We start from the raw sequence: 27,519 nt of genomic DNA on the forward strand, positions 1-27,519 counted from the left end.
GGGGGGGGGGGGGGGGGGGGAGAGAGTAACGTAACTCACCAAAAATGGGGAAAGAAGTTTGCTCACATCGTAAAAGGGAGAGCCAATGTTTAATCAAAGGATGTGGAGGTACGAAGACCTGGATTGGATCCAAAATCAGAACTCAGAACATGTTTGATTGAAAGGGGAAAGAGAAGAAGATACATATACGTGTTAATGTTACCAGCATAGTATTGGTCGACGCCATAGTCGATCGGACCAAGATACGTGGCCGAGAAACAGACGAAGACGAAGAAGTAGAAGAAGAAGAAGAACCAACAATCTATATATATATATATAATCCGAAATCCAAAACAAAAGAACAATAAGCTCGAGAGAGAGAGTGGGCACACGCGCGTCTGTCTATACAGATGATATATAGAAAGTGAGAGAGAGAGAGAGAGAGAGAGAGAACACACCTGTTTGGGAATTGGGAAAGAATTGAAGGACGCCATTGACGCAGTGAATGAGCGAGCGAGGAAGGAGATATAGTGTTGTGTGTAATTGTATGGTTGTAGTAGACCCACACTTATTTTTCTATTTTTTTTTTTTCTCAGTTTGTCTTTTTTCACTGTTATAAATATTTATGCCAAACTGACCATACAATTTACAGAACATAAAAATATGTATATATGTATATATAAATATAAATTTACAGAAATTTAAAATTAACATTTTATTCAGTTTAAGAGGAACTAAATATAGAGAAATATTCTAAAATAGCACTAAAACAAGTTTTATGGACAACTGTAGCACAAATTCTCTAAATTTCTAAAAATAGCACATTAAAATATTTAAAATTTTATTTTTTAGGTTTGGGTTCTCAATTTCACATTTTGGGTATAGTTTTAAGGGGTAGGGTTTAATATTTTGAATTTTGAATTTAATTTTAAAAGATTAATTAGTGCTATTTTGGAATTTTAGAGATGTTGTGCTAAGTTTGGAATAAAAACTTAATTTTGATCCAAGGGCTGGACAAAACCGGAGACTTCATGGTTCAAATGTAATTATGATGCTTCTTTTATCAACACTGATAGAGAACCGCAAGCTGGATGGATCATAAGAAATTCTACATGAACTTATGAGGGAGCAAGTCAAGCCACAGGATCCAAAATTCATAATGCATTGGAGAGTGAATATCAAAATCTTATTCAAGCAATGCAGCACTGTTGGATAAGAGGGCTACGTAAAGTGAATTTTGAAGGAGATTGCCTCCAGTTGATAAAGCTACTACACAGACAATCTTTCAACTTTAGCATGCATAATTGGATAAGAGAAGCCTTACTCTCGAAAAAAAAGTTTGAAGAAGTCAAGTTCACATGGATTGGAAGAGATGGTAACAAAGCAGCCAATCATCTAACAAAAGATCCTCTAACCAATAACAATACATTTATGTTTCATTATTACGTTCCGAATGGTTTGATAAATTTCCTCCATGAGGATTATTGTAATGCAAACACTTGAAATCAATAAAATCAAATGTTACAAAAAAAACTTAATTTTGTGCTATTTTTGAAAATTTCCCTTAAATATATATCTTTCCTAGTGATTTTTCTTTTATTTAAAATAAACTAAGCAAGCCTATCATCTTCTACAATAATAAAAGTCAGAATTTGGACTAACCGGAAAAGTACAAAACCAGACTGAACCGTCGAATGTCTAGACCAAAATTATGTGTGGACTGTTGTTGTCTTGTTGAGTAATGAAAAATAGAGAATGTGGTGAACGTGACGAGTTCATAGTTGGTCATGATTGATTACAGCTATTTGGAAATTGTTTACATTTTTGTATAGAAGAAACAGACTTTATCTGCTTTCAATATATATAGTTTATATTAGTACTTGCTACTAGTACTATTATTTTGACGACACACATAATATAGTTACTTTCGTGTCATGAACATGCAAATGAAACCCATTAATTTAGTAGCTGAGATTCATTTAACCGGAAGTGCAAAGTCAAACCAAAACTATGGTTACGATACTGTTTCTTTCTGTTAAGCTGTTGTTATCCTAATCAAAGTCTAGACTACATACAAATGCAAAGGTAGAAACAAAACAAAAGAAAGGTTAACTTGGTCTACTATAATATTAAAAAGGGAATAACAAAATTATATCTGTAATTAATTATGAAAACGATAGGGTAAGCCATGAACGATGTTGTCTCGTCGTACAAAACCACCAGAAGATCAAAGAAAGAAAAGTGAAATGAAAGATAAAAAAAGAGGATTTATTGACTAACATCCAGCATGCCCTCCCTCGCATGCGGCACAACCGGTATCATCATCCTTTTCACGATTAGGTTTAGTGCTGATGCAGCAACACACGAGAGCCACCAGCAAGATGAATCCCCAAACAAATGCAAATGATTGTGCCACCTTCAAGAATTTCTCCATTTTTTTGTGTTCCTTCCTACAATTCCTCTCCTTGTCATTAATTATCACATCTCTGAAAAACCTCCCAAAAGCCTTGAAAAATACATTTTTATTTCGACAGAAGTTAAAGAATGGAACATCGTAGAGATATGCATATATATCGAGAAAGATGTGAACAGGTGTTTTTTATTTATAGAGAATGGGGAATCAAGAGACCAACATGTTCGAAGAGTATAAATGACCTGTGATTCTTTATGTTTAAGCTTGATGGGATGTCTGGTTGAATGATCTGTGGGCATGTGGGATTTTATTATATGTTTTTAGTGACCTTTTGCTTATTTATTTATTTATTATGATTTGCCAGATCGAATAATCCACACCTGGCTCGGAAAAAAGTTAACTAATACTAGTTTTTCCCAAGTCTGAGAAACCAAAATTCATTTTGTGTATTAACATTTTGTGCAACATAATAACATCAATACTAGGATTAAAATAGAACCTCAACTAAAAATCTTACCTGATAAATTGGTTATATAATGTGTATCCTATATCCGTGATCCTGATGAAGCCCTTTATCCCAACAAGTCGTTGGTCGGAATTGTGAAACTCGATCTAAAAATAAGTTAGATGTTAAAGGTTAATGAGAGAAGAATACTTCAGGAAATAATATATTAACTCTGATAAAATATACAATAGAGATTACATATGTTTATATATAGAATAGAATGATAACCTAATTAACCTACTTTCCATAAGTATAAACCATTGTAATTATTAACAAATGTACTCAAGAATATTAATATTAGAAACTATAGATACAAAACGAATACTCCTCTCTTTATATAAGAAAAAGAAAGTTACCATTAAGATTAATTGAAATATAAGATTTTATTGTTGTTAATCCAGAAAGATAACAATGTTGGTTGTTATGAAATATGAAACATGTGTTGTTATCTTTGAATTACATAGACATGAAGAAAGAAAAAACATGAGGAATGAAGAATTAGAAAAAAAAAAACATGATTCCATATGTCTTAAAGTATAACGCACTCGGTTTTTCTAGAAAGAATTTAAGTTTTCTCCGTTTGATTCTAGGGTGAATTAGTGTAGTAACCAAAATTGAAAATATATTTAAGGATATAGTACATTAATTAAAAAAATTAGGACACAAGTGGTAGGAAAAATTACTAATGGGGGAGGGTGTTGATGGTTTGGAGGAGGAGGTGGTGGTGGAGGGTAACCGCCGGAGGTGGTGGTCGGAGATAGTGTTTGGAGTTGGTGGCCAGCGATGATGGTCGGCGGTGACCGGCGATGGTCACCGGAGGTGTTCATCGGCGATGGTCACCGGAGGTGTTCATCGGCGATGGTCACCGGAAGTAGTGGCCGGCGGTAGGGCTGGAGGAGGTGGTGGTAGAGAGTGGTGGTAGAGGGTGATAAGAGTGGGCTAATCTTGTAATTATTATAGAAAATATACATTATATCACCTTTATATGGTTAGTATAGTTATTGATTGAATTATAATTTTTTTTTGAGTTAGAGCGCTGGAGGTGTTCGCCGGAGGTGGGCGTCTAAGGTGGTCGCCGACGGCGGTTGCCGGTGGTGGTCGCCGACAGTGGTCGCCGACAGTGGTCGCCGACAGTGGTCGCCGACAGTGGTCGCCGGAAGTGGTCGCCGGAGGTGTTTGTCGGCGATCAGGGAGATGTTTGCCGGCAGTGGTCACCAGAGGTGTTTGGTAGGGAGTGGTGGTAGAGGGTGATAAGAGGGGTTAATCTTATAATTATTACTAGATTTTATCCCGCGGTACACTGCGGACATATAATTCTATTATAATTTATATTTTATGTTGTATCTATTTATTAAATATTGAATGTTTTGTAAATAGAGGAATAACTAATTTTTCTAGTTGTTGTGCGGCTAAATATTTATATTATTTTTTAACCCGCAGTACACTTCATGACTATTTGTTTGTTATATTTAGTTTGTTTTGTTTAGTGTTTGAGATTCTATTTTGATTTTTAATTATTATAACAAAAAAGAAGGGATCTAAATACATAATCAATAATTATACACTGTGATTAAGTCATATTTTTCCTAATGATTTAATTATTTTATACAATCTTAGTTAAATCAACTTGATTTATGTCAAATATTCTAATATTAGTAATGTTGATAAATAATTAAATGAGGATTTAACCCGTGTTAACACAAATTTATTTATATTTTATTAATTTCAACATGTTCTCTTTATAACTCATCTACTATAAAACCACATTATATAGTATTTTAGAATTATTTAATTTTACATATTCGTAATAATTAAAAAATTTATTAAGTTTATAGATGTTAATTATAATATTTAAATAATTGTCAATCGAAGTTTTTCTTACGTTAAGAATCAAAGCTCACAGATTTTGGAAAACAAAATGGGAATCAAATTGTTTTTTCTTTGTTTAGGAAAGATTCAGATATATAATATCTTCAAAACACAACATAATGTATGGTAAGTATATGATAGTTTCTATTTCCATATTGATTGCTGTTATTTTTTAATTGAAATGAAATGTAAAATATTTAGGAAACAAAATCTGGAGTAATGTTAGTTTTGGAAAAATTTTAGGGGTTAATGTTGTAAATAACTTTTTAAATAAACAAAACTAAAAAGGCATAACACAAAATGTACTTCAAAAATGTTAATATAATATAGATAGAAAATATACACTATATCACCTTTATATGGTTAGTATAGTTATTGATTGAATTATAAAATTCTTTTGAGTTAGAGAGTGCAATTTCTCTTGATTCTATGCTTGATATTAAAGATTAAAATGAATTTATGAGAATAATAAAATAAAAATAAAACAAATTTGTTGTGATAGCTTCACAGATTTTTTCTCGCTTAACTTTTCCCACAATACTTTTCAGTCGAATTGGCTGCTATGAATAATCTCTCTGTTGGGCCAACGGAGAAGAAAAACACAATTCTGCCCCCAAGAAAATTAAAAAAACGCAATGTTATCAATTGAGTTATCAGTTCATACAATAGTCAAAAATTACCGACGGCATGCTATTTTCTGTACCAACAACCAATAGTACCAATAAGATAAAAAATATTCTACTATATATTTGTATAACTAAGGATATGAATGGTAACAGTGGTCAAAGAGAACAAATATGTCATCGGTTTAGTTTGCCCCAAAAATAATATGAACAATAGACCGCGGTAGAATAACTCTATTTATACACAAAAATAGTTTGCAGTTAGTCCGCAACGGTTTTCTTTTTATTATCTTTGGACCGCACTGCTGTAGACTATATTTAATGAATGCTAAATAAGAAGTGATCTAATTCGTTGATGGATTTGTCTGACTGTTGTCACCATCCAAACCCTAAATTTTAGAGAATAATACAGACAGAGCAATGGCATCGTGGATATAGACATGCATTACAACAGATGACCAATCATGAGAGAGAGATAGAGGACACATTGACGTGCAAAGTTTGCCAACATACCAGGTTCCAGATTCGAATCTACCTAGGACCATTAGGCGTTTACTATTGAGAGTACATTACCCAATTCGAAAACCCACAAGTAAGGATTTTGGAAAGTCATCAACGGCTGGAAATATTAATAAGCAAAAGCGGGGCTAAAGTCACAATCAATCAGAAAAAAAAAGCTAGTCGGCTTTCTACAACGGCACGCTATATACATAGCTGCTTGCTTATCTATTAGGCTCCTACATATTAAAATTCTTGTGTACTACTTACGCTATTTCTTGTGTTATATTTTTGGGTGATACATTTATATCAATGTACACGTAATCCCATTTTCACACTTCATTTTAATATGTTTTATACTCCATCTGTATTAGTATTATTTTATCATCAAATTTGTTGCCGACCGTAAATTATGAAACCGATACATCCAATGAGCCATATACATTGAAGTTTGTTTTGTAACGGACACCAATAATTTAAGTATCTTACTATGATCGAGAGCAACAAATCTTTGTTCACAATTTCACATGATGTCTTGCTTATTTACCTAGTAAACATATTTTAATTTATCTTTTGAGTAAAGTGAATTAGGCTGTGAGTTTGCACAACACATATAGTAGCTAAAAAATTGATCATAAAAAAATTAATAACTTATAGATTTATTTAAGGTAAAATATGATCACAATTGTAAGATGATGTTAGTTAAAGGATGACTGGGCTTTAACGATGAGCGTTCGCAGATTAAGACCACTAATCATCCTGTCATTACGTCCACTCAGCCGTAATTTTAAATTAATTACACAAATCATCATCATCATCATCATCATCTCTGATCGTATAAATAAAAAATAAAAAAAACAGAGGCGTCATTTTACAAGTTGATTCCTTTGTAAATTAATAATAATAATTTTTAAAAAAAGTTGCATATTTCAAATTAATAAACCTTTCATTTCTTCTTGTCATATTATCATAACATCATTTTATCTGAATACGCCTCAATTGAAAAATCCTCTTCTTCTTTTTTTATTTTCAACTCAAAGCGGGTTTTAGAGAAAATCCCAAAACAAGATTTTATAATCTCTGCAGCTCAAATTCGGATCTCCGGAGTTGAATTTTGTTTGCTCCTTCGTCCGGAGGAAAAAATGGCTCAGTCGTTGTCGGCGGCGGCGGGGAGAAGCGGAAGGGTTATCGGCGATTACGCGGTGGGTCGACAAATCGGGTCGGGTTCGTTTTCGGTTGTTTGGGAAGGGAGGCACCTTGTCCATGGCACCGTCGTTGCTATCAAAGAGATCGCCATGGCTCGGCTTAATAAGAAGTTGCAAGAGAGTCTTATGTCCGAGATTATTATCTTAAGGAAGATTAATCATCCTAACATCATCCGCTTTATCGACATGATCGAGGTTTTTTTATTATTTTTCTCTCTTGTTGTTTGAGTGAGTTCTCTTTGGTTGTCTAGTAACCATAGAATCAGAGAGCAGTCAGGATATGGAATGATGTAGTAGCTCGTATAAGCTGCCATTGCTCTCTCTCTGTGAAATTGTTAAATGTGTTGGCTTTATTAGCACTTTCGAAATCCGAAGATGATCATTTGTATTGGAAATGGTAAATGCTTAAACTGCTGATAGGTCTAATTGTGGTGAGGGTGGTTTTCTGTTTGTTTTTTCTTATATAGGCTCCTGGGAAAATAAACCTGGTGTTGGAGTATTGTAAAGGAGGTGATCTGTCTATGTATATTCACAAACATGGAAGTGTTCCTGAAGCTACTGCTAAGCATTTTATGCTGCAGTTAGGTAAAGTCCTCCAACGATTCTGCTTCGTTTGCTGTTTTGTTTGGAAGCTGTAGAATCACATTCTCACTCTTTAAGTGATTTTTCTGTCTAATAGCGGCTGGCTTGCAAGTTCTTCGTGACAATAATATCATTCACCGTGATTTAAAGCCTCAGGTATGTCTGATAACTCAAAACCCTGATATGATCTTCTATTGTAAATATCATGACATTACGTGAGAGCCCTTGCTAAATGATTAATCTTTCAAAGGGTTGTTCTGGACGCTGTAGAAGTATACTCTGTTAGGTTCCACTAAAATATGTTTTCTTCTTTCTCACTAGCAGAGATAGAGTTTTTTCCCTAAAATTGAAATTCGATTGCTAAGGTTCTTTCGTTCTTGAAACAGAATCTTCTTCTATCCACAGATGATACTGATGCAGCTCTGAAGATTGCTGATTTTGGATTTGCAAGGTACTGTCGTCAGCGCCTTTGTTACACAAACAATTAGTGTGATGTGATGGTCAGAGTTGGTCTTATATGGTTTCCTTCTGCTTTTCTTGTCTCGATATATATCTAGTTTTAGTTATTTTTCCTGTAATTTGCACTTAAACATCACACTTTCTTAGCTCAGATCGTTGCAGCCTAGGGGTTTGGCAGAAACTTTATGTGGTTCACCACTGTATATGGCCCCAGAGATTATGCAGCTTCAAAAATATGATGCAAAGGTGCGACTTTTGTTTCTATATGCCACCTATGCCATTCTTATACCATATCCTGCTTATAATCTTCCTTGATACACAGGCAGATCTCTGGAGTGTTGGTGCTATATTATTTCAACTTGTGACAGGCAGAACCCCTTTTACAGGAATCAGTCAAATTCAGGTTTTGTATATCAAGATTCATGAGGATATAAAATATGTAAATGTTTGTATTTCGGTGAATGCATTATCGGCTAACATGCTCTCCATCTAATGTCCACAGTTGCTCCAGAACATTATAAGATCAACTGACTTACATTTTCCAGCAGACTGTAGAGATTTGAGTACTGACTGTAAAGATCTATGCCGGAAGCTACTGTGTCGTAATCCAGGTAAGCATCTTTGCAAATAAACTTCCAGATTCTATTAGCATATGTGTGTCAATCTTATTTTGAAAAGTAACAAGAGAATAGGCATGACCAAAATTAAACCGTAACCATATTTAGGACCGTAACCGGACCGTATCTGAACCGTAACCAGACCGTAACCGTATAAAATGGTTAAAAACCGTAACCGTTAACCGTAAATATATGGTTAAATTATATTAACCATAACCGTTAATTAACCGTAACCATATCAAAACCGTTGGTTAACCACATAGTTAAACCGTAATTTGTTAACCGTAACCGTTTTAAAAATATAACAAAATATACTAATAATTATTTATTTAATATGAATCATATGATATAAAGAAATATGAGTACTAAAGAAATATGAGTACACTAAAAGAACATAATAATTATAAATAAAGAATTTCAATTATATTATATCATCAAATAATATCAAATTATCAAATAAACGTAACCGTATATAACTGTAACCGCTTCAACAGGAACCATATTTAACGGTAACCGTTTAACCGTTTATTAAACGGTTATGGTTAAGGTTAAACAAAATTTCTAACCGTAACCGGTGGTTAATTAACCGTAACAGTGATAAGCGTAACCGTGGTCATGCCTAATGGGCAGTCGAGCTATTTCATTTTTTATCATGTACACAGTTTTTGTTTTGTTAAAAAGTATGGCCAAAACTTTGAAATTGTCCATAGAAGTTGGGTCTGTCTTAAACACTCTGGGTATTGATTTTATATGGGGGTTTACCATTATTGTCTCTTCATCTCCTAAGTGTATGTGTTGGTTACCCTTAACAGTGGTTTGAGGGTCCTTATTTGTTAGTCATTGACATTTATTTTTTGGAAATATTCTGTCTGACAGTGGAACGTTTGACGTTTGAAGAGTTTTTTCATCATCCTTTTCTTTCGGACAAACAATCATATGATTTCACAAGGTAGATCCGGTGCTAAAATAGTTTTGTCTATCATTTGTGGTCCAAACTGTTTTGTTGATGATGATTAATGTTGCAGGAGTAGATTAGATTCACAAACGATGAACGATGTTCATTCATCTGGAAGCAGTCCCTCAAGAAATATGGATGAAATTTCTCAAGAAGACTGTTTGCCTTTCTTTTTAGATGATGATTCTAGTGGACCTGAGGGAAGTCCTTCATCTTTTAAACATACTTCTCCGATGAAGTCATCTTACGGATTTAATATTGAGAGAAGGGAGGCAGCATCTAGTCCTTTGAAAAACATGGAACTTACTTCCAGATATAGTAGAGTCAGTCATAGAGCTGAAACCATTAATTTCAAGTTTGAAGGCCATAGATTAGCAGATAGAAGCCAATTTAAACCGTCAAGCTTGCCTGATTCCAGATCATTTAGTACTCAAGGAAGAGGTAATCAAATTTCTATAATTTGCTTAGCCGATAAAAATAAAATTGCCTTTGGAAAAGTTCCTTGCACAGTTTCTAATATACTTCGGTTCTGCAGTAGGGGATTCTTCAGACTCAATGGATCAAGATTATGTTCTGATATCTGGACCACCGGCTGATATACCATCATCTTCGTCTGGTTCTCCGAAGCCTTTCAATTACCCATTCAAATCACATTCTCCTCCTGTAGAGTCCATCAAGAGAAATGTAACTAGTTTAACGGCCCCTATGCCAATAGCTGGTGCCACTGGCAACAACATTAGTCGATTTGGAAGCTTGGAGAGTCAGAATTATATCCCGGGTACTTCCCATGGCTCTCTGGATCTTGTAGATGCTTTTGAACAGCCATCAACTAACAGTTTGACAAGAATCCGGTCTTTACAAAAGTGTGCAGCAGCAATAGCAGAATTGGTTCATGAAAGGGTAAGCCAAATCAAATATAGATATAGAAAAGTTTGGCACAAAACCTGAGTTTCTGAGCGTTTTCTTTCCATGCTTCCTTTTTAATAGGGTGAAAATGGTAAGCATTTAGAAGCTTTCTCGATCCAACTGGTGATTCTTGCAATTTGGAATCAAGCACTGCATATCTGTCATACTCAGGCAGTCTCGGGTACAGAAGGAAGCCTGCGCCAAGACATGAACAGAGTAAGAAGAAATATCAGCCAAGAAGGATCAGAGAAGATATTGTCTCAGATTCAGAAAGAATTTGTCCAGGAGGTTGAGCGTGCTGAAGAACTTGCCAAGTTTGTTGAATCTGGTACGCATTTTCTTGGAGTAACCTAACTGCTGACACAATCTCTCGTTTTTTTTATTAATCAAAATCATTAAAATACAGAGAACATCATTGTAGATAATTTAAAGATGCCGGATGCAATGGAGATAATATTTCAAGCAGCTCTTACTCTCGGCATAAGTGGAGGAGTAAGTTTCTATTTCCTTGATGAACAATCCCAAACGAATCTGGTTATTATTGTTTGTTATTTACATTTCATTCACAACTAGGAGTGCCCAACCCGGTTTTTGATTTTTGTGAAATACCATTTGGTTTGTTTGATACGATTTTGGTAAAATTTAAAGTCTTTAAAGAGTAGAAAATCCCTCTTTTTGTTGAGACTTCAGAGTTTTGACAATTTCAGGTAGATGAAGTGATGGGAGATGCAGAGAACGCAGGAAACCTCTACTCAAAAGCGGTGCGTTTGCTAGTCTTCCTAGTAGTAGAGGCGCAGACGCTGATTCTCAATCCGCCTTTAACACTCACAAACTCAGTACGGTATCGAATCAGAACATATATTGACTCGCTCGTAAGCAGATTAAAACATCTTCAATCACATAGACCAACTTCATATCCTCAGAAGCAATGAGGAGGAGGAACATACAAATCTGAAATGATTCTCTGGTCTCTTGTCTGTTTGTTCAGTGTATGTAAATTGTAATCATTTAATTGTACAGCCAAAAAGTTATTCTTAATTCTTTTGGGGTTAATCCGGAGGGACTTGTAACATTCTCTTTGTTGTGACGCTCATCAATTGTTTCTATAGATTCATTTAATTTTAATATATTTGACATAAATTTGGTTAAATTTCCATGTATGACTCAAATATATATTGCCAAATCGATTATAGAACTTTCATTTGTAATTTCTCAAAAATGCTTGTTTTAGCAAAACATTGTACAATGTCTCTCATTCGAAAACTCTTTTTGTCTAAATATCCAAATTGTTACTCAGCCAAGGGAGGCTCGTTGAACAGAGCAAAAACCAAAAGTTTCTGCATATACATATATTAAGAATCCATAAAGGAATACAAAGAGCATAAAGCTTGGATCAATGACAGAGTTGAACAAAGCAAAATTGTTATCTCGAGAGATGCTAATGGAGGAGGAACAAATTGTAAATCTTAACACCTAAAACTGCAACTAATTACTATACACCGAAAGATTATAGAAAACTACTACCAAAGGAAAAATGGTAATCTGTTTCTTCTTCTCCAAACTCTATAAAGCAGCTTACACTAAAGTATATAAGACAATATTAATGAGGGACGGATGATAAGAGCTTCTTAAGTTCCTCGAATGTCATGAAGGCAATGCCAACACCAGGAACCACTTTGTAGTATTCTGGTAAGATTCCTCTGTATAGCCCTCTCATGCCTTCTGTCTTAAATATGTGTTTGAATGTTCCAAAGAGTCCTGTGGTATACACTCGCGCTCGTCCACCAGCTCCTTCCAACTGCATTCTTCTTCTCACCAGGTCCAATGGGAATGTCGCTACAAAAGTTATCGAGTTAATATAACAAAACTTTCATGTAATGTATATACCAAAAAGGCCATGACTCATCTAATTTTCTTTGAGCTAATTTAGCTATGGTAACTAGAGAGAAGGGAGAGATCAGATAAGAAACCTGTCGAGGAAACAATTCCGGAGAGACTGCCACTACCAAGACTAATCAGGCCATCTGAATCATTAGGCCTGAACATGTTTAAAGACAAACGTATTATGATAGGATAAATTTAGACTCTTATTGGACAGACAAACTCACTAGGCAATATTGATATTCAAATCCCAAAATATAGAGGCCTTTTACCTATGAGAGCGCCAAAATGTTTTAAAAGACTCATAGGCTGCAAAGCTGATTGCAAGGCTTGGACCGACACCCTGCAATTTAAAAGATGTACCAAGAAGCTTAAAGACAAGCATTTTGATCCTGAGCATGGTATGCATTATCAAGAAATCACATCTATACTCTTAACTGAACAGCTTACACAAGGATTAAAATTCTTAGTACATATACGTCCCTTTATCATGTGCTTTAACCACCTATTTCGAGAGCCTAATTGGATATTTGGACCACCTAGGACAATCCCATCTACCCTAGCAGCCTAGGGAAAATTGCAATGGGAGATATTGGCTAAACGGCTACCAATTCCGACTAATTCAACACTACCAAGGAGTTAACAATCAACACAGTTCATTCAGAAGAACAAGGGTAAGCAAATAAAACGTACCAACAATGTTGCACCAAGTCCTTTATAGAAACCCCAAATTCCCTCTTCTCTGCAAATGGTACGGAAGGCATGCCCAACACCCTGATAATAGATTGTCTTTCTCTGGAAAGGATCAAATATAATGCTTTCAGGAAAAGGGAAGACAAATAACACTGCTTATGTCAAGGGGGGAGAGACTAAATAGGTATATAAAACCACCTTCTTTTTAAGAGATAAAAGTTAAAGTTGATAACACAATTACCTGTGCAGAGAGCCGCGTCCTTACAAGATCGAGAGGGTAGGTAGCTGTAGCAGCTGTTAGTCCAGCCAAGCCACCACTTACAAAGTGCACAGAAGTGTCCACAGCTGCATTTCCTTTATAATTCTGCAAGACTGGATTTGATTTGAAGAACTGCAAACAAAAAAAAAGCAAGGGCAAGTCTGAGAGACGGATCAGCATGAAACAGCTATCAGACCACACTCTAAAATAAAAGAGACTTGAATCCACTCACTTTCTTGTATTCGTCATATGCGTAGAAGTTAACTGCGCCATAGGGAAGCCGATGAGCTACAGTAACCATGTTTCCTTTCCAAAATGCTCTGAAACCTTCCTCCTTGACAATACGGGAAGCTTCATGCCAAATGTTTGGACTGCTCAAAATTGCAGCTTCTGACTGCATCCCTTGTATCTGAAGATAACATATATCCATGTGTCAAATACAACAACAAAATCATACCATTCCTCAAATCCTCACGAATCATTCATGTTTGTGAGTATATATAATAAAGTCTTCAATTCAGCTACTAGTTAAAATCCTTACAGGGTAAGTTAAAGTTTCCTTTTTTATTCTTTCATTTAAGGATCCTTACACTAGCTCCAACACAAGATGCTCTCAAAATTTCACATTAACTAATCTGTGAAAAAAATAAGAGTACCTGAAACAAGATGGTGAGGCGAGCAAGAGGAGCGGTGCAAGTCTTACTAAAAGCACCGGCAATTCCTCCGGCGACAAGACGCTCAACGGTGCCGAAATGCCCTTGCTGCTGATTCAACGACTGTTTATTACTTTGGTGATGGCAGCTTTGTGTCTGCGTCTGAGTCTGCGGTTGTTGCTGTAACAGCAGCTTCCTGTTTCCGGCGTCGACAACGCTGTTATGAACCGCGGTGGCGGTGGCCGTATTAAGAGCTCTCTGTCCTCCTTCCACCACTACACCGACTCGAGCTTCCATATTGGTTTCTCTTTCTCTCCTCCAAGATTACTTTGCGAATGATTCGGCTGAATTGGAAGCTGAATTCGCATCAATTAAATTATAACGTTTTCGTATTTGTATTTGAAATTAACGACCGGAGACTGAAAGAAATCAAACGTGAAGAATGGTTTTGTTTGAAATTTTGCGATCGGAGATTGAAGAGAAATCAAACTTGGAGAAGGTAAACCCTATAGAAAACCCCTAAAACCTGGTCGGTGAAGGAAGAAGGGTATTTTGGTCAAATACCTCGCAACATTTGTTGGTTCAGAAAAAGAAACACAAATTTGATTAAACTAATTTAAACCGGTTGGTTTAATACTTAGGTATTAGTTTAGGGTTTTTTGATTAGTCTTTTCACATGCATGTGTTATCATCATCTCTCACAGCAGCTTCAATGTCTCTCGAAGAGTTTTCCAGTAACTACGGCGACGTGACTCTTAACGAGTTGCAATCGACGGCGGATCCGAAAGCCGGGAAATGGAGAGAGGCTGTTGAAGGCAAAGAGTGGACCGATGTGAGCGATTTGGTTGAAGAGATAGCCGGATCTGAGGTTCTGATCAGAGGACGAGTTCACACGAATCGTCCACAGTCTAGCAAAGTGTTGTTTTTGATCTTGAGGCAAAGTGGATCCACTGTTCAGTGCGTGGCCAAGCAATCGGAGGAGAATGACGTTAGCTTAGACATGATTAAATACCTCAAGCAGCTCAGTTGCGAATCATTTGTCGATGTCGTCGGTGTCGTTGTTCTTCCCAAGGACCCTGTCAAGGGAACTACGCAGCAGGTTTGTGTTTTCTTCTTCTTCTCCTCCTCCTCTCAATTCGTTTATGTGATTGCAGGTTGAAATTCACATGAGAAAAGTGTACTGCGTCAACAATGCCTTGACAAGGTTACCAATTATTGTGGAGGATGCTGCCCGAAGGGAAGAAGACATTGAAAAATCTCTTAAGGTATATATATGGTTTAGGGTTTTAGAGATTAATTAGTTGGAGCTAGCTGGTACAATTTTTTACTTTGCCTTCTCTTCTTCTGCTTCTATCATATATGGTGGTCATAGAAGCTGTTGTTTGCAGGATAATAAAAAGACAGCTCCTCGTGTCAATCAGGATACACGTTTGAATAATAGGGTGATTGACATCAGAACACCTGCTAATCAAGCCATCTTCCGCCTTGTGTGCCATGTCGAAAATGTAAGGCCTTGATCTTTTTAAATACATGGTGGAGATGATTAGATTATCTTTATATCATTTGTGTTACTGTTTTCATATCTTTTAGTAATAGAGAGAGATATGAGCCTGGTTTGGTAAAAATATTTGTGTATGCCTCGTGCCCTCGTGACTGAATTAGCTATCACTTTTTTTTTGTAGTTTTACAGAGAAAAATTACTATCCAAAGCTTTTGTTGGTATCCACACACCGAAACTCATGGCCGGTAGTAGTGAAGGAGGTTCTGCTGTATTTAGGTTGGAATACAAAGGACAGCCTGCTTGTCTAGCTCAGTCTCCTCAGCTGCACAAGCAAATGGCTATATGTGGTGACTTGCAACGCGTCTTTGAGATTGGTCCTGTTTTCAGAGCAGAAGACTCGTTCACTCATAGACATCTGTGTGAATTTGTTGGTCTTGATGTGGATATGGAGATTCACAAACACTATTCTGAGGTAAGAATACTGCGCTAGCCGTCAATAATATATATATAGTATTCATCTCATCAAGTATCTTGTATTCTGCCAGTGGTGCTAATAGCTTTTGTGTGTGCAGATAATGGACCTTGTGGACGAGTTATTTGTGTTTATATTCACTAGTTTGAATGAAAAGTGCAAGAAGGAACTGGAAGCTGTTAGAAAGCAATACCCATTTGAACCTTTGAAGGTAAACCATGTGCAGTATAAGAAAGACAGAAACTGAATTTTTCGTAACTTTTTGGATTCTGATTAATTGGTGCTAATTAATATGCAGTTTCTTGAAAAGACATTGAGGTTAACGTTTGAAGAAGGGGTTCAAATGCTTAAGGTATGACTTGTATTTTTTTTTGTATTTAATTTATCTGAGTTTTTCGAATGGACTTATTAATATTAATTGATTTGTTGACAGGAAGCTGGTGTGGAGGTTGATCCTTTTGGTGATCTAAACACTTAATCTGAGAGAAAACTTGGCCAACTTGTTTTGGAAAAGTAACCATCATTTTTATCTACCGCTCTGTTTGATATCACTTTTAGTTATGTATCTATCTAACACTATGGTGTTGTTGATCATTTCGATAGGTACAACACTGAATTCTATATTCTGCATCGGTATCCTACGGCGGTTAGGCCTTTCTACACAATGCCTTGTGCTGATAATCCTCTTTACAGCAACTCCTTTGATGTCTTCATCAGAGGTGCATCATCTTTGAGCTATTCTTTATAATTTACCTTGTGGGTTGTCACCAATTATGTTACTACTGCTCATTTTGATACTTAACTTGACGTGTTCTGTCTTAGGTGAGGAGATCATATCTAGAGCACAACGTGTCCATATCCCAGAAGTCTTGGAGAAACGTGCAGGGGAATGCGGGATTGATGTCAAGACAATATCCACATACATCGATTCATTCAGGTAATTTTTACAAACTGAAAAACCAGCTCGATCGGTTCCGTACTCTTGTTTATATCTGAGTTGTTGTTGTTCTCTAAGCAGAGACGTCAATTGATACAAAATCATCATGTTGTTGACAGGTATGGTGCGCCTCCACACGGTGAATTCGGAGTGGGGCTAGAGCGAGTGGTCATGCTTTTCTGTGCACTGAACAACATCCGGAAAACATCGCTCTTCCCTCGCGACCCTCAAAGGCTTACACCCTAATGTCTTTTCAACTCAAAGCTGCTACTGAGAGTTTAAATTTTACTTTTTTTTTTTTTGTGTGAAAATTTTAAAATGTACTTGTTGCCATCTTCTTGTCCTTGTTGCCACCCTAATGTCTTTTCAACTCAAAGCTGCTACTCAAAGCCTGGTTTTTTTTTTTTTGTGTGTGAAATTTTACTTTCTTATGTTACATAGATGTTGTCGAGTAAGTAAGTCATGGTTACTTTCGTTTGTTTGTTTCTTTCCTCTTTCCCACTATTTCGCGTGTAATTCTTGTATTCATATAGCTAGGAATCTCTACAATATCCAATATTTTTAAAACGGATCGAGACAGATTTCTCTGGTAGAAATGGCTAATACTAATAGGCTAAGTCCATTCCCTACAACTATATGTAAAGAGAGAGAGTGACATTAATTGGATTGTATATTTTGATGTACATATTATAAGGGCGAAAGTAATTATAAATGGATTTTACTTTTTGAAACCACTAGCTGCAGACAACACAACCCAAAAAGCTTATCAACAAATTTAAATTAATAAATTAACAGATCAATTTATCAACTAATCATGTAGAAGAAGTATCATTTCTTTTTGTTGTCTAAGCATCAAGATGATGAAATGATCGTAGAAAAAAGGTGAAGTATGGAGAAAAGGTAGGAAAAAGAACACGTTAATCAAATTTATTAGTGTCAATTTAAGTAATTTTTCTTTAAAAGAAATAGAAAAAAATAATAATAATACTAGTTTGAGTTCATGGGACCCACAACAGTATGTCTGAAGTCTGAACATCGAATCAAAAATCATCACAGACAAATCAACGGCTGTGATTAATTTACAGAGTATACCTATTCCCCACTAAACCTTCTTTTTAAGTGTGTCAGTGAAGCAGAAAGCTTCCAAAAAAGCTTTAGGCCAACACAAAAAATGGCAGAAGTTGTTCCTTATTATTACACTCCAGGGATCGTACTACTTGTACTTCTCCAATTCATTCTTCTCTTCTCCATCGCACGTGCCGATTTACCAGGCACCTGGGAGCTCATCGTACAAGACGCCGGTATAGCTTCTATGCACACGGCGGTGACCCGTTTCAACACCGTCATCCTTCTTGATCGAACTAACATCGGACCGTCTAGGAAAGCTCTCAACCGTCATCGGTGCCGGAGAGACCCAAACGACGCAGCCCTTAAGCACGACTGCTACGCTCACTCGGTTCTCTTTGACCTCGCTACTAACCAGATCAGACCGCTGATGATACAAACCGACACGTGGTGCTCGTCAGGTCAGTTTTTATCCGACGGTTCGTTGCTTCAAACGGGTGGGGATAAAGACGGGTTTAAAAAGATTCGTAAATTCGAACCGTGTGACCCGAACGAAACGTGCGATTGGGTGGAGCTTCAAGATACCGAATTGATAACCGGACGCTGGTATGCTACTAACCAAATATTACCGGATGGTTCGGTTATTATCGTCGGTGGAAGAGGAACCAATACGGTTGAGTATTACCCTCCACGCGAGAACGGCGCCGTTCCGTTTCAGTTCCTTGCTGACGTGGAAGACAAACAAATGGACAATCTCTATCCGTACGTTCATCTCCTCCCTGACGACGGCGGTAACCTCTTCGTCTTCGCCAACAGTCGCGCCGTTAAATACGACCACCGGATAAACGCCGTCGTAAAAGAGTATCCACCGTTAGACGGCGGTCCGAGAAACTATCCGTCGGGTGGATCATCGGCGATGCTAGCGATTCAAGGAGATTTCGCCACGGCGGAGATTCTAATCTGCGGCGGAGCTCAATCCGGGGCCTTCACAGCGCGTACGACCGACGCTCCGGCGCACGCAACCTGCGGAAGAATCGTCGCTACAGCGGCGGATCCGGTTTGGGTGACGGAGGAGATGCCGTTCGGGAGGATCATGGGGGATATGGTGAATCTACCGACGGGAGAGATTCTGATCATAAACGGAGCTCACGCCGGAAGCCAAGGATTCGAAATGGGATCGGATCCGTGTCTGTACCCGCTTCTATACCGACCCGATCAACCGATTGGTTTACGATTCATGACATTGAACCCAGGAACCGTACCGAGAATGTACCATTCGACGGCGAATCTATTACCGGACGGTCGAATCCTTCTCGCCGGAAGTAATCCTCATTATTTCTACAAATTCAACGCCGAGTTCCCAACGGAGCTACGAATCGAAGCGTTTTCGCCGGAGTATCTTTCGCCGGATCGAGCTAATCTCCGACCTGAGATCCGAGAAATCCCGCAGATCGTACGGTACGGTGAGGTCTTCGACGTGTTCGTGACGGTGCCGTTGCCGGTGGTGGAGATAATTCAGATCAATTGGGGAAGCGCGCCTTTTGCGACTCATTCGTTTTCTCAAGGTCAACGGCTGGTTAAGTTGACCGTTGCTCCGTCTGTACCTGACGGAGTTGGTCGTTATAGGATTCAGTGTACGGCACCACATAACGGCGCCGTTTCTCCGCCTGGGTATTATATGGCGTTCGCCGTTAACCAGGGTGTTCCTAGCATTGCTCGCTGGATTCGTATAGTTTCTTGATTGGTTGAACCAGGAGATATTTAAAATTTTAATCATGAATTTTCGTTTCTTAATTAAGAACTAATTAAACTACACCATGATGTATGTATTTATCAAAGAAAAAATATATATACACAATATAAATATTTTCATCGGAATACCATCCTAATTTGATCTATTAATTTTTATAAATTCATGACCAAATATATAAAAACAAAATTTTCTTAGTTTGGTTCCGGTTTTGGAACAAATTATTCACTTTAATAAATTTGTAATATATATATTCGGTAAATTCCAGTTTATTTATTATTTATTTTTTTGGTCAAACAAATTCATAGTTTGGAGTTTAACAATAAAAGTAGTCGGAGTACGTTTAAAATAGTTCAGTTCGAACGGTTTGGTACATACGGATTTAAAGTAAAGCTGACTATGATTCTATGAACACACAAAAGAGAACAAGAAAGGGTTATCATGTGACCTAATTTAACCAATAGCGAAGTTACGTAAACTTGGACGTGTTATTAGTCCCTGTGACTGTCTCAACGTTATCATCATCACCACGGTCAGCAACAACAGCCAAACTGGGCTGCACACTCTTGTAAGTGTATTTCATGGCCACCATCACAAAGAAGCACATATTTGCACCGGTCAAAGCGGCTAGCATCCAGTAAAAGCGGTCCAAGCGGCTGCTATTAAGGTCTTTACCAAACCAGCCCTTCCCGGAAATTTCCTCGGCTAAATGATCACTAACCACTATCAAAAGATTATTGGCAAAGCTAGCTGCTCCAAGCACGCTGAGGTAAAACGCTATGCCTAAGCTTCTCATGGAATCTGGTACTTGGTCGTAGAAGTATTCTTGAAGACCCACAAGTGTAAAAGCGTCCGCAATTCCTAAGACTATGAATTGAGGAGCTAACCATATAGCACTCAAGGTCATGGTCTTACTCATGTGATGTTCCTTAGCATAATCCAATCTTTTCTTCTCAACTAAAGCAGCAATGATCATGGCGATTAAGGAGAAAACCATGCCGGTCCCGATTCTTTGTAAGATACTAATGCCTCTTTCGTTTCCTGTGGCGCGTATCAAAAGAGGCACGAGGACTCTCTCGTAGATTGTTACGGTGATGATTATGGAGAGAGCTACGAGAGAAAACAATGAAGCTGGAGGAACTATGAAGTTTGTCCCGATGATTTGTCGCTCCATTATCATGGCTTGTTTAATGAATAGTGTTCCGCTTTGAGTGGCGCATACTCCAAAGGCTAATGTAAAGAACCAGATTGGAATCATGTTGATGAGNACTATCAAAAGATTATTGGCAAAGCTAGCTGCTCCAAGCACGCTGAGGTAAAACGCTATGCCTAAGCTTCTCATGGAATCTGGTACTTGGTCGTAGAAGTATTCTTGAAGACCCACAAGTGTAAAAGCGTCCGCAACTCCTAAGACTATGAATTGAGGAGCTAACCATATAGCACTCAAGGTCATGGTCTTACTCATGTGATGTTCCTTAGCATAATCCAATCTTTTCTTCTCGATTAAAGCAGCAATGATCATGGCGATTAAGGAGAAAACCATGCCGGTCCCGATTCTTTGTAAGATACTAATGCCTCTTTCGTTTCCTGTGGCGCGTATCAAAAGAGGCACGAGGACTCTCTCGTAGATTGTTACGGTGATGATTATGGAGAGAGCTACGAGAGAAAACAATGAAGCTGGAGGAACTATGAAGTTTGTCCCGATGATTTGTCGCTCCATTATCATGGCTTGTTTAATGAATAGTGTTCCGCTTTGAGTGGCGCATACTCCAAAGGCTAATGTAAAGAACCAGATTGGAATCATGTTGATGAGTAGCTTAACTTCTTCCACTTTTGTAACCGTTGCGAGTCTCCATGTACTCTGCTTCTCGGCTGTAGTAGTGTTCTCGTTTTGGTCCTCGATGACCGCTGCTTTGTCTAGAAATCTGCAAATCGAGTCGGAATCATTTCCATGTTTGGATGCTAAAGATCCTTGGATTGGGTTATACTTGGATATTAAGTGTTCAATCGGGAGAACCCAATTGAAAATTGGTAAATAAACTAAAACTAAACCTAATATGTTTTATTGTTATATGGATTCAAATTTTCTATATCCAAAAACAAAAAAAAAAGTTACTATACACCTGACCGAATTAACAAATCGAATCCGAACCAAAACCTAACTTTAACCAAGACTAAACATCCGAGTTGTAATGCACTTACTTAAGATTCTTTGAGCTGGAGAGAAGCCGGCCTTTAGTATACTCTTCTTTAGTTAACTCATGAAGAAAAGAAGAATCACTAGGACAAGAAAGATGTCTTTTGGCAATGGCGGCGACAAAGACTTGCAACATTGGGGTCAATGGGCTACCGGAAGGTGCTCTATAACGGTAAAACGGTTTACCTATAAGGAAGATAATAAACGAAGTAGCCATAACTATTGTGAGTATGATACCAGCCACACCCCAACCAATCCGGTCTTCGACATAGACGATTACAGTCACCGCGGTAAAAATACCAGCGCATAGACCAGCATTCCACCAGTTAAAGTAAGACATTTTCATCTTTCGTTCTTGGGAATGGCCATCTTCGAATTGGTCAGCTCCAAAGCTCTCAAGGGATGGCTTATGACCTCCAGTGCCTATGGCGATCAAGTAGATTGCAATGAAGAAGGCTATCTCGTGGGCTTTCCTTGGCTCAACACACATATTTTCGTGACAAGGTTTCAAACCCGGTATAAACCAAGATAATGTTAACAGAATCAAGCCCTGTAATATTGTACATGTTTAAAAATTAAGACAAGAAACAAGGGATGCAAACCATCTAAGTTTTGACTAATCTCAAAATTTATAGTGTATTATAATAGGACTAATGTGTATAAAAGACATATGAAGTTATAAGCGCTGGTTTTGATAGTGTGCCAAAAGTACTACGGAGCAAAACCGACAACAAATAACATTTTTCTATTATAAAATATACATATATTATTATTAACAAGGTAGATAACTAGATATATATAATTTTGAACAACGCTCGTAATAGTTTTGCTTATAGAAATCGGCTTTAATTTAAGAGTACACAAGATAAACGGTGGTTTCACAACAACAAAAAACTATATATAAGGTTTATAAACGGTCGATGCTAATAGTTTTCGAGTATTACCATAAGATAAACGGTGGTTGCAAGTAGGACAGTTGCATAACGGCCGAGATAAGCATCGGCGATGAAGCCTCCAAGAAGAGGCATCAAAGCAGTGACACCAGACCAGTAGTTTGCATTTTTTACAGCCATCTTGAGATCTTGGTGAAGTATGGTCGTCAAGTAGACCACTAAGTTCGTGGAGATCCCAAAGTAACTTAGCCGCTCGCTGAATTCGATACCTGTACACATATACCAAACCATAAGATTATTACGTAATATATAATAGTTCACAAACAAAGTTATATATTTATTGGATATAATACAAGAATCTCTTTGAACGTTTGATATATTTACCAATGATGAAGAGTGCAGCTCTCCAAGCTCCGGTTCTAGACCGAAGCGGAATCTTTCCTTTACTATCGGTAGAAGAATCAAGAACCCATTTTTGTTGATCGTCGTATGAATCTTGAAGCTCTGTATCAACCTTGTTGTGCTCCATAATTTTTTATGTTAATGATTGGGAGAGAGAGAGAGAGAGAGAGAGGGGATCTATGCTGAGTGATGTGTTTGTGGAGAAGCTTGGTCCTCGTAAGTCTTAAATAATGGATAACATTCACTAATCACTATGTGTGACTCTTCCTCTATAGTGCTTTCCAAGATCCTTTAGAGGAACACGTTAGCTAGGTTGACAAATAGAAGACACATATTTAAGAAGTCCTCAACTTCTATCTCGATTTCTTTCTAAACTACAAATCTGTACATAAAAAAAAAAGCTGAAATTAATTTCAGAGGACTATTAATTACAAAGTTTATACAAATAATACAAAGAAGAAAATGATAGTGAAGTTTTTATCTAAGATAAGTACAAATTCTCGGTGTGATGTGGTGCTCATCTTTTTCCAATCGGTCGTTTTCAGATAATAACTTGTGTGGTTTTGTGGACCTAAAAAGAGTAACATAAATAAAGTTGACAATTCTCTGAACTCTTATGATTAAAAAGAGAGTCAGGTAGATTTACCAAATCAAAAAGAGATGATCACAGAATAAAATCTCATATTTGATGAATTACAAAGATTCCAAGCATGAATTCCCCATGAATGAAGATGATTTACTAAAGTTGAGATGTGATGACCAATAATTTTATTTTTGTTCAACAACTTTGAGCTATTTCTGAAGCTAAAAATGATAATATATATATATATATATACAACCGAAAGTGAATAAAGTTACACTACTAACTTTTAAAAATTATTAGCATGCATTTTTCGTTGAACATATATTTACAAGAATCTTTATTTCCTAAGGAACCTTTATGTCATATATATGGATTTGATGCCTACGGAGTAAAGATTCCCTCGTTGGGTCTTTTTCGAAATTTCTCCCTCTCGGCTACTACCAAAACCCAAGACATTAATAGCGTCTTACCCAAATGACAAAATCTCTTATTCAAATTATTCCAAACTACAAAAAGTTTTCTCCACAGTTTTCAAGATTCTGGATGAATCCTCCTTGTAGCCCTCTCAGGATCTGATCCTCAATACCAACTCTTAGAGGTCTTTTTTTTTTCTATTTGTCATATGTTACATCATTACTAGATGATTTTTTTTTTTGGGTCATATGTTAGTCATGAACATACTATCAATGATATATATATATATATATATATTAGATAAGGGCCCGCACGATCTGCGAATTTAAAAAATAAATCTTAAATTTTAAACAATTTTTTGAAAATATAATAAGAAACTTTATTTCATGAATTAAATATATAAATAAATTTAGTTAGAGAAAAAATCATATTTGTATTACCTTCATACACTTATTTATGTTTATATATTTTTAATATATTATAACAATTATTACAATAATTTAAAACTAAATTATATCCCAACAAAATTTTTGCCAGATACTCATCATTACGAATATTATTATTGTCAAATTTTCAAAACTTTACACAACTTATTCACAAAATATTTTACATGCAAAGAGTTCATCAAAGCAACATCTAATTAGTAAGCATGTACAATTTTACTCTATGTTTTACCATTAAAAATATGTTCTTACACCCAAAATTATTTTATTGTTAAAGTATGCTCTTTATCACCATCTATAAAATATCTTCTGAACAAATTAAACAAATTTTTTGTTGCTTTACTTTCATTTTGGCATAATTATAGTTCTTATAATTACTAAAATTATTTTGTGATATAATTTCTTTAACCATAAATTTGTTTTTACTCCAAAGATATTTTGGATGAACAACCGGTGAAAATTATCTACTCTCTTATAATGATTTTATGACCAACCTAATAAAAGTTGAGAAACTGAGAAAAAGTAAATATAACATAATTAAAATTAAAAATTATAATCACGATGGTATATATAAGTCGTAGATAATTCAAATATATAAAACTAGATGAGGACCCGCCCGATGTGCGTCTTTAAAGTTTTATAAATGAAATTAAATTTATTAAAAAAATTGTTATATGTTATATATAAATTTTATTTTTGTTATAATACACTGATTTATATCCATTTACAAATCTTTCATGTATGTTACTATTAAAAGTATATTTTTTATACCTAAATGTACTTTTGTATGGTACAAAAATATTGTTTATCACCATCTAGAAACTGTCTATATAAACACTTTAAGCCAAGTATATTACTTTCACTTCTGCATACCTTTTTAATTACTAAATTTGTTGGCTCAAAAAACATTTTGAATAAAAGATATATTACATAATATACTAATCAATGATGTGTCATCACAATAATGTATGACCACCATGGAGAAAACATCGGCTCCGCCTTCATCCCTTATGGAGAGAACCTTGCGTCAAACCTCCTCCACCATGGAGAGAACTTTGGCTCCGCCTTTCTCTCTTAGAGAGATAACCTTGCATCCAATCTCCTCCACCTTCCTCACCAGCGGAGATAACTTTGTGTCCAACCTTCTCTATCATAGGGAGAACCTCGGCTCTGTCCTCCTCCTATGTGGAGAAAATATGTTCACGTCTTTTTGCTACCTCAAAATGGCTTGTTCCGACAACCAATGAAAGTAAAAACAATTTTCTAACTTCACAAANTAGGATGCAAACCATCAAGTTTTGACTAATTAATCTCAAAATTATAGTGTATTATAATAGGACTAATTAATGTGTATAAAGATATATGAAGTTATAAGAGCTGGTTTTGATAGTGTACAAAACCGACAACAAATAACAATTTTCTATTATACAATATACATATATTATTATTAACAAGGTAGATAAATATAATTTTGAACAACGCTCGTAATAGTTTTGCTTATAGAAATCGGCTTTAATTAAGAGTACACAAGATAAACGGTGGTTTCACAACAACAAAAGAAAACTGTATATAAGGTTTATAAACGGTCGATGCTAATATATAGTTTTCGAGTATTACCATAAGATAAACGCTGGTTGCAAGTAGGACAGTTGCATAACGGCCGAGATAAGCATCGGCGATGAAGCCTCCAAGAAGAGGCATCAAAGCAGTGACACCAGACCAGTAGTTTGCATTTTTTACAGCCATCTTGAGATCTTGGTGAAGTATGGTCGTCAAGTAGACCACTAAGTTCGTGGAGATCCCAAAGTAACTTAGCCGCTCGCTGAATTCGATACCTGTACACATATACCAAACCATAAGATTATTACGTAATATATAATAGTTCACAAACAAAGTTATATATTTATTGGATATAATACAAGAATCTCTTTGAACGTTTGATATATTTACCAATGATGAAGAGTGCAGCTCTCCAAGCTCCGGTTCTAGACCGAAGCGGAATCTTTCCTCTACTATCGGTAGAAGAATCAAGAACCCATTTTTGTTGATCGTCGTATGAATCTTGAAGCTCTGTATCAACCTTGTTGTGCTCCATAATTTTTTATGTTAATGATTGGGAGAGAGAGAGAGAGAGAGAGAGGGGATCTATGCTGAGTGATGTGTTTGTGGAGAAGCTTGGTCCTCGTAAGTCTTAAATAATGGATAACATTCACTAATCACTATGTGTGACTCTTCCTCTATAGTGCTTTCCAAGATCCTTTAGAGGAACACGTTAGCTAGGTTGACAAATAGAAGACACATATTTAAGAAGTCCTCAACTTCTATCTCGATTTCTTTCTAAACTACAAATCTGTACATAAAAAAAAAAGCTGAAATTAATTTCAGAGGACTATTAATTACAAAGTTTATACAAATAATACAAAGAAGAAAATGATAGTGAAGTTTTTATCTAAGATAAGTACAAATTCTCGGTGTGATGTGGTGCTCATCTTTTTCCAATCGGTCGTTTTCAGATAATAACTTGTGTGGTTTTGTGGACCTAAAAAGAGTAACATAAATAAAGTTGACAATTCTCTGAACTCTTATGATTAAAAAGAGAGTCAGGTAGATTTACCAAATCAAAAAGAGATGATCACAGAATAAAATCTCATATTTGATGAATTACAAAGATTCCAAGCATGAATTCCCCATGAATGAAGATGATTTACTAAAGTTGAGATGTGATGACCAATAATTTTATTTTTGTTCAACAACTTTGAGCTATT

At 36.3% G+C, this 27,519-nt stretch overlaps 5 protein-coding genes and 1 pseudogene across 13 annotated transcripts in view; 3 read left to right on the plus strand and 3 right to left on the minus strand.

Annotated features, from left to right (window-relative positions):
- Nucleotides 1-532, minus strand: part of LOC104791657 (RNA polymerase sigma factor sigC) — a 3,865-nt gene extending 3,333 nt beyond the window's left edge. The window contains exons 1-3 of one of the 4 annotated variants that reach the window (XM_010517594.2): nucleotides 438-532; nucleotides 203-301; nucleotides 67-118 (exon numbers count right to left, since the gene is read on the minus strand). In XM_010517594.2, coding sequence (XP_010515896.1) covers nucleotides 67-118; nucleotides 203-301; nucleotides 438-473 — 187 coding nt within the window. In that variant the 5' untranslated portion in view covers nucleotides 474-532. Of the gene's footprint in view, nucleotides 1-39; nucleotides 119-202; nucleotides 302-437 lie in introns of all 4 variants that reach the window. The other 3 variants (XM_010517593.2, XM_010517595.2, XM_010517596.2) reach the window with 3 other exon arrangements.
- Nucleotides 6,860-11,761, plus strand: LOC104791658 (serine/threonine-protein kinase ATG1b-like). Of its 4 annotated transcripts, none has more exons than XM_010517597.1 (13): nucleotides 6,860-7,287; nucleotides 7,560-7,677; nucleotides 7,772-7,830; nucleotides 8,061-8,125; nucleotides 8,286-8,379; nucleotides 8,456-8,536; nucleotides 8,636-8,744; nucleotides 9,627-9,699; nucleotides 9,776-10,146; nucleotides 10,241-10,605; nucleotides 10,693-10,939; nucleotides 11,018-11,103; nucleotides 11,319-11,761. In XM_010517597.1, exons 1-13 carry the CDS (start codon nucleotides 7,030-7,032, stop codon nucleotides 11,541-11,543), a joined length of 2,151 nt encoding a protein of 716 aa, XP_010515899.1. In that variant the 5' UTR covers nucleotides 6,860-7,029; the 3' UTR covers nucleotides 11,544-11,761. The 4 variants fall into 4 exon arrangements, with proteins under 4 accessions (XP_010515899.1, XP_010515900.1, XP_019102340.1 ...); XM_010517598.1 differs by having other exon boundaries at nucleotides 11,033-11,103; XM_019246795.1 differs by having other exon boundaries at nucleotides 10,244-10,605.
- LOC104791660 (mitochondrial substrate carrier family protein B) lies at nucleotides 11,936-14,590 on the minus strand. The gene is made up of 7 exons (XM_010517599.2): nucleotides 14,101-14,590; nucleotides 13,677-13,853; nucleotides 13,427-13,576; nucleotides 13,186-13,287; nucleotides 12,765-12,835; nucleotides 12,582-12,649; nucleotides 11,936-12,447 (listed from the first exon to the last, which is right to left on the minus strand). The coding sequence occupies exons 1-7, from the start codon at nucleotides 14,392-14,394 to the stop codon at nucleotides 12,212-12,214; spliced, it is 1,098 nt and encodes a 365-aa protein (XP_010515901.1). The 5' UTR covers nucleotides 14,395-14,590; the 3' UTR covers nucleotides 11,936-12,211.
- LOC104791661 lies at nucleotides 14,791-17,395 on the plus strand (annotated as a pseudogene).
- LOC104791662 (aldehyde oxidase GLOX-like) lies at nucleotides 18,011-19,940 on the plus strand. The gene has a single exon (XM_010517601.2). It carries the CDS (start codon nucleotides 18,179-18,181, stop codon nucleotides 19,811-19,813), a length of 1,635 nt encoding a protein of 544 aa, XP_010515903.1. The 5' UTR covers nucleotides 18,011-18,178; the 3' UTR covers nucleotides 19,814-19,940.
- Nucleotides 20,146-27,087, minus strand: LOC104791664 (protein NRT1/ PTR FAMILY 5.7-like). Of its 3 annotated transcripts, none has more exons than XM_010517604.2 (5): nucleotides 26,705-27,087; nucleotides 26,372-26,589; nucleotides 22,025-22,569; nucleotides 21,627-21,747; nucleotides 20,146-21,080 (listed from the first exon to the last, which is right to left on the minus strand). In XM_010517604.2, exons 1-5 carry the CDS (start codon nucleotides 26,847-26,849, stop codon nucleotides 20,292-20,294), a joined length of 1,818 nt encoding a protein of 605 aa, XP_010515906.1. In that variant the 5' UTR covers nucleotides 26,850-27,087; the 3' UTR covers nucleotides 20,146-20,291. The 3 variants fall into 3 exon arrangements, with proteins under 3 accessions (XP_010515906.1, XP_019102342.1, XP_010515905.1); XM_019246797.1 differs by lacking the exons at nucleotides 26,372-26,589; nucleotides 26,705-27,087 and adding exons at nucleotides 22,964-23,181; nucleotides 23,297-23,681 and having other exon boundaries at nucleotides 20,146-20,725; nucleotides 21,290-21,747; XM_010517603.2 differs by lacking the exons at nucleotides 26,372-26,589; nucleotides 26,705-27,087 and adding exons at nucleotides 22,964-23,181; nucleotides 23,297-23,677.

The sequence above is a fragment of the Camelina sativa genome, chromosome 6, assembly GCF_000633955.1.
Source record: "Camelina sativa cultivar DH55 chromosome 6, Cs, whole genome shotgun sequence".
In the NCBI taxonomy this organism is placed as follows: Eukaryota; Viridiplantae; Streptophyta; class Magnoliopsida; order Brassicales; family Brassicaceae; genus Camelina; species Camelina sativa.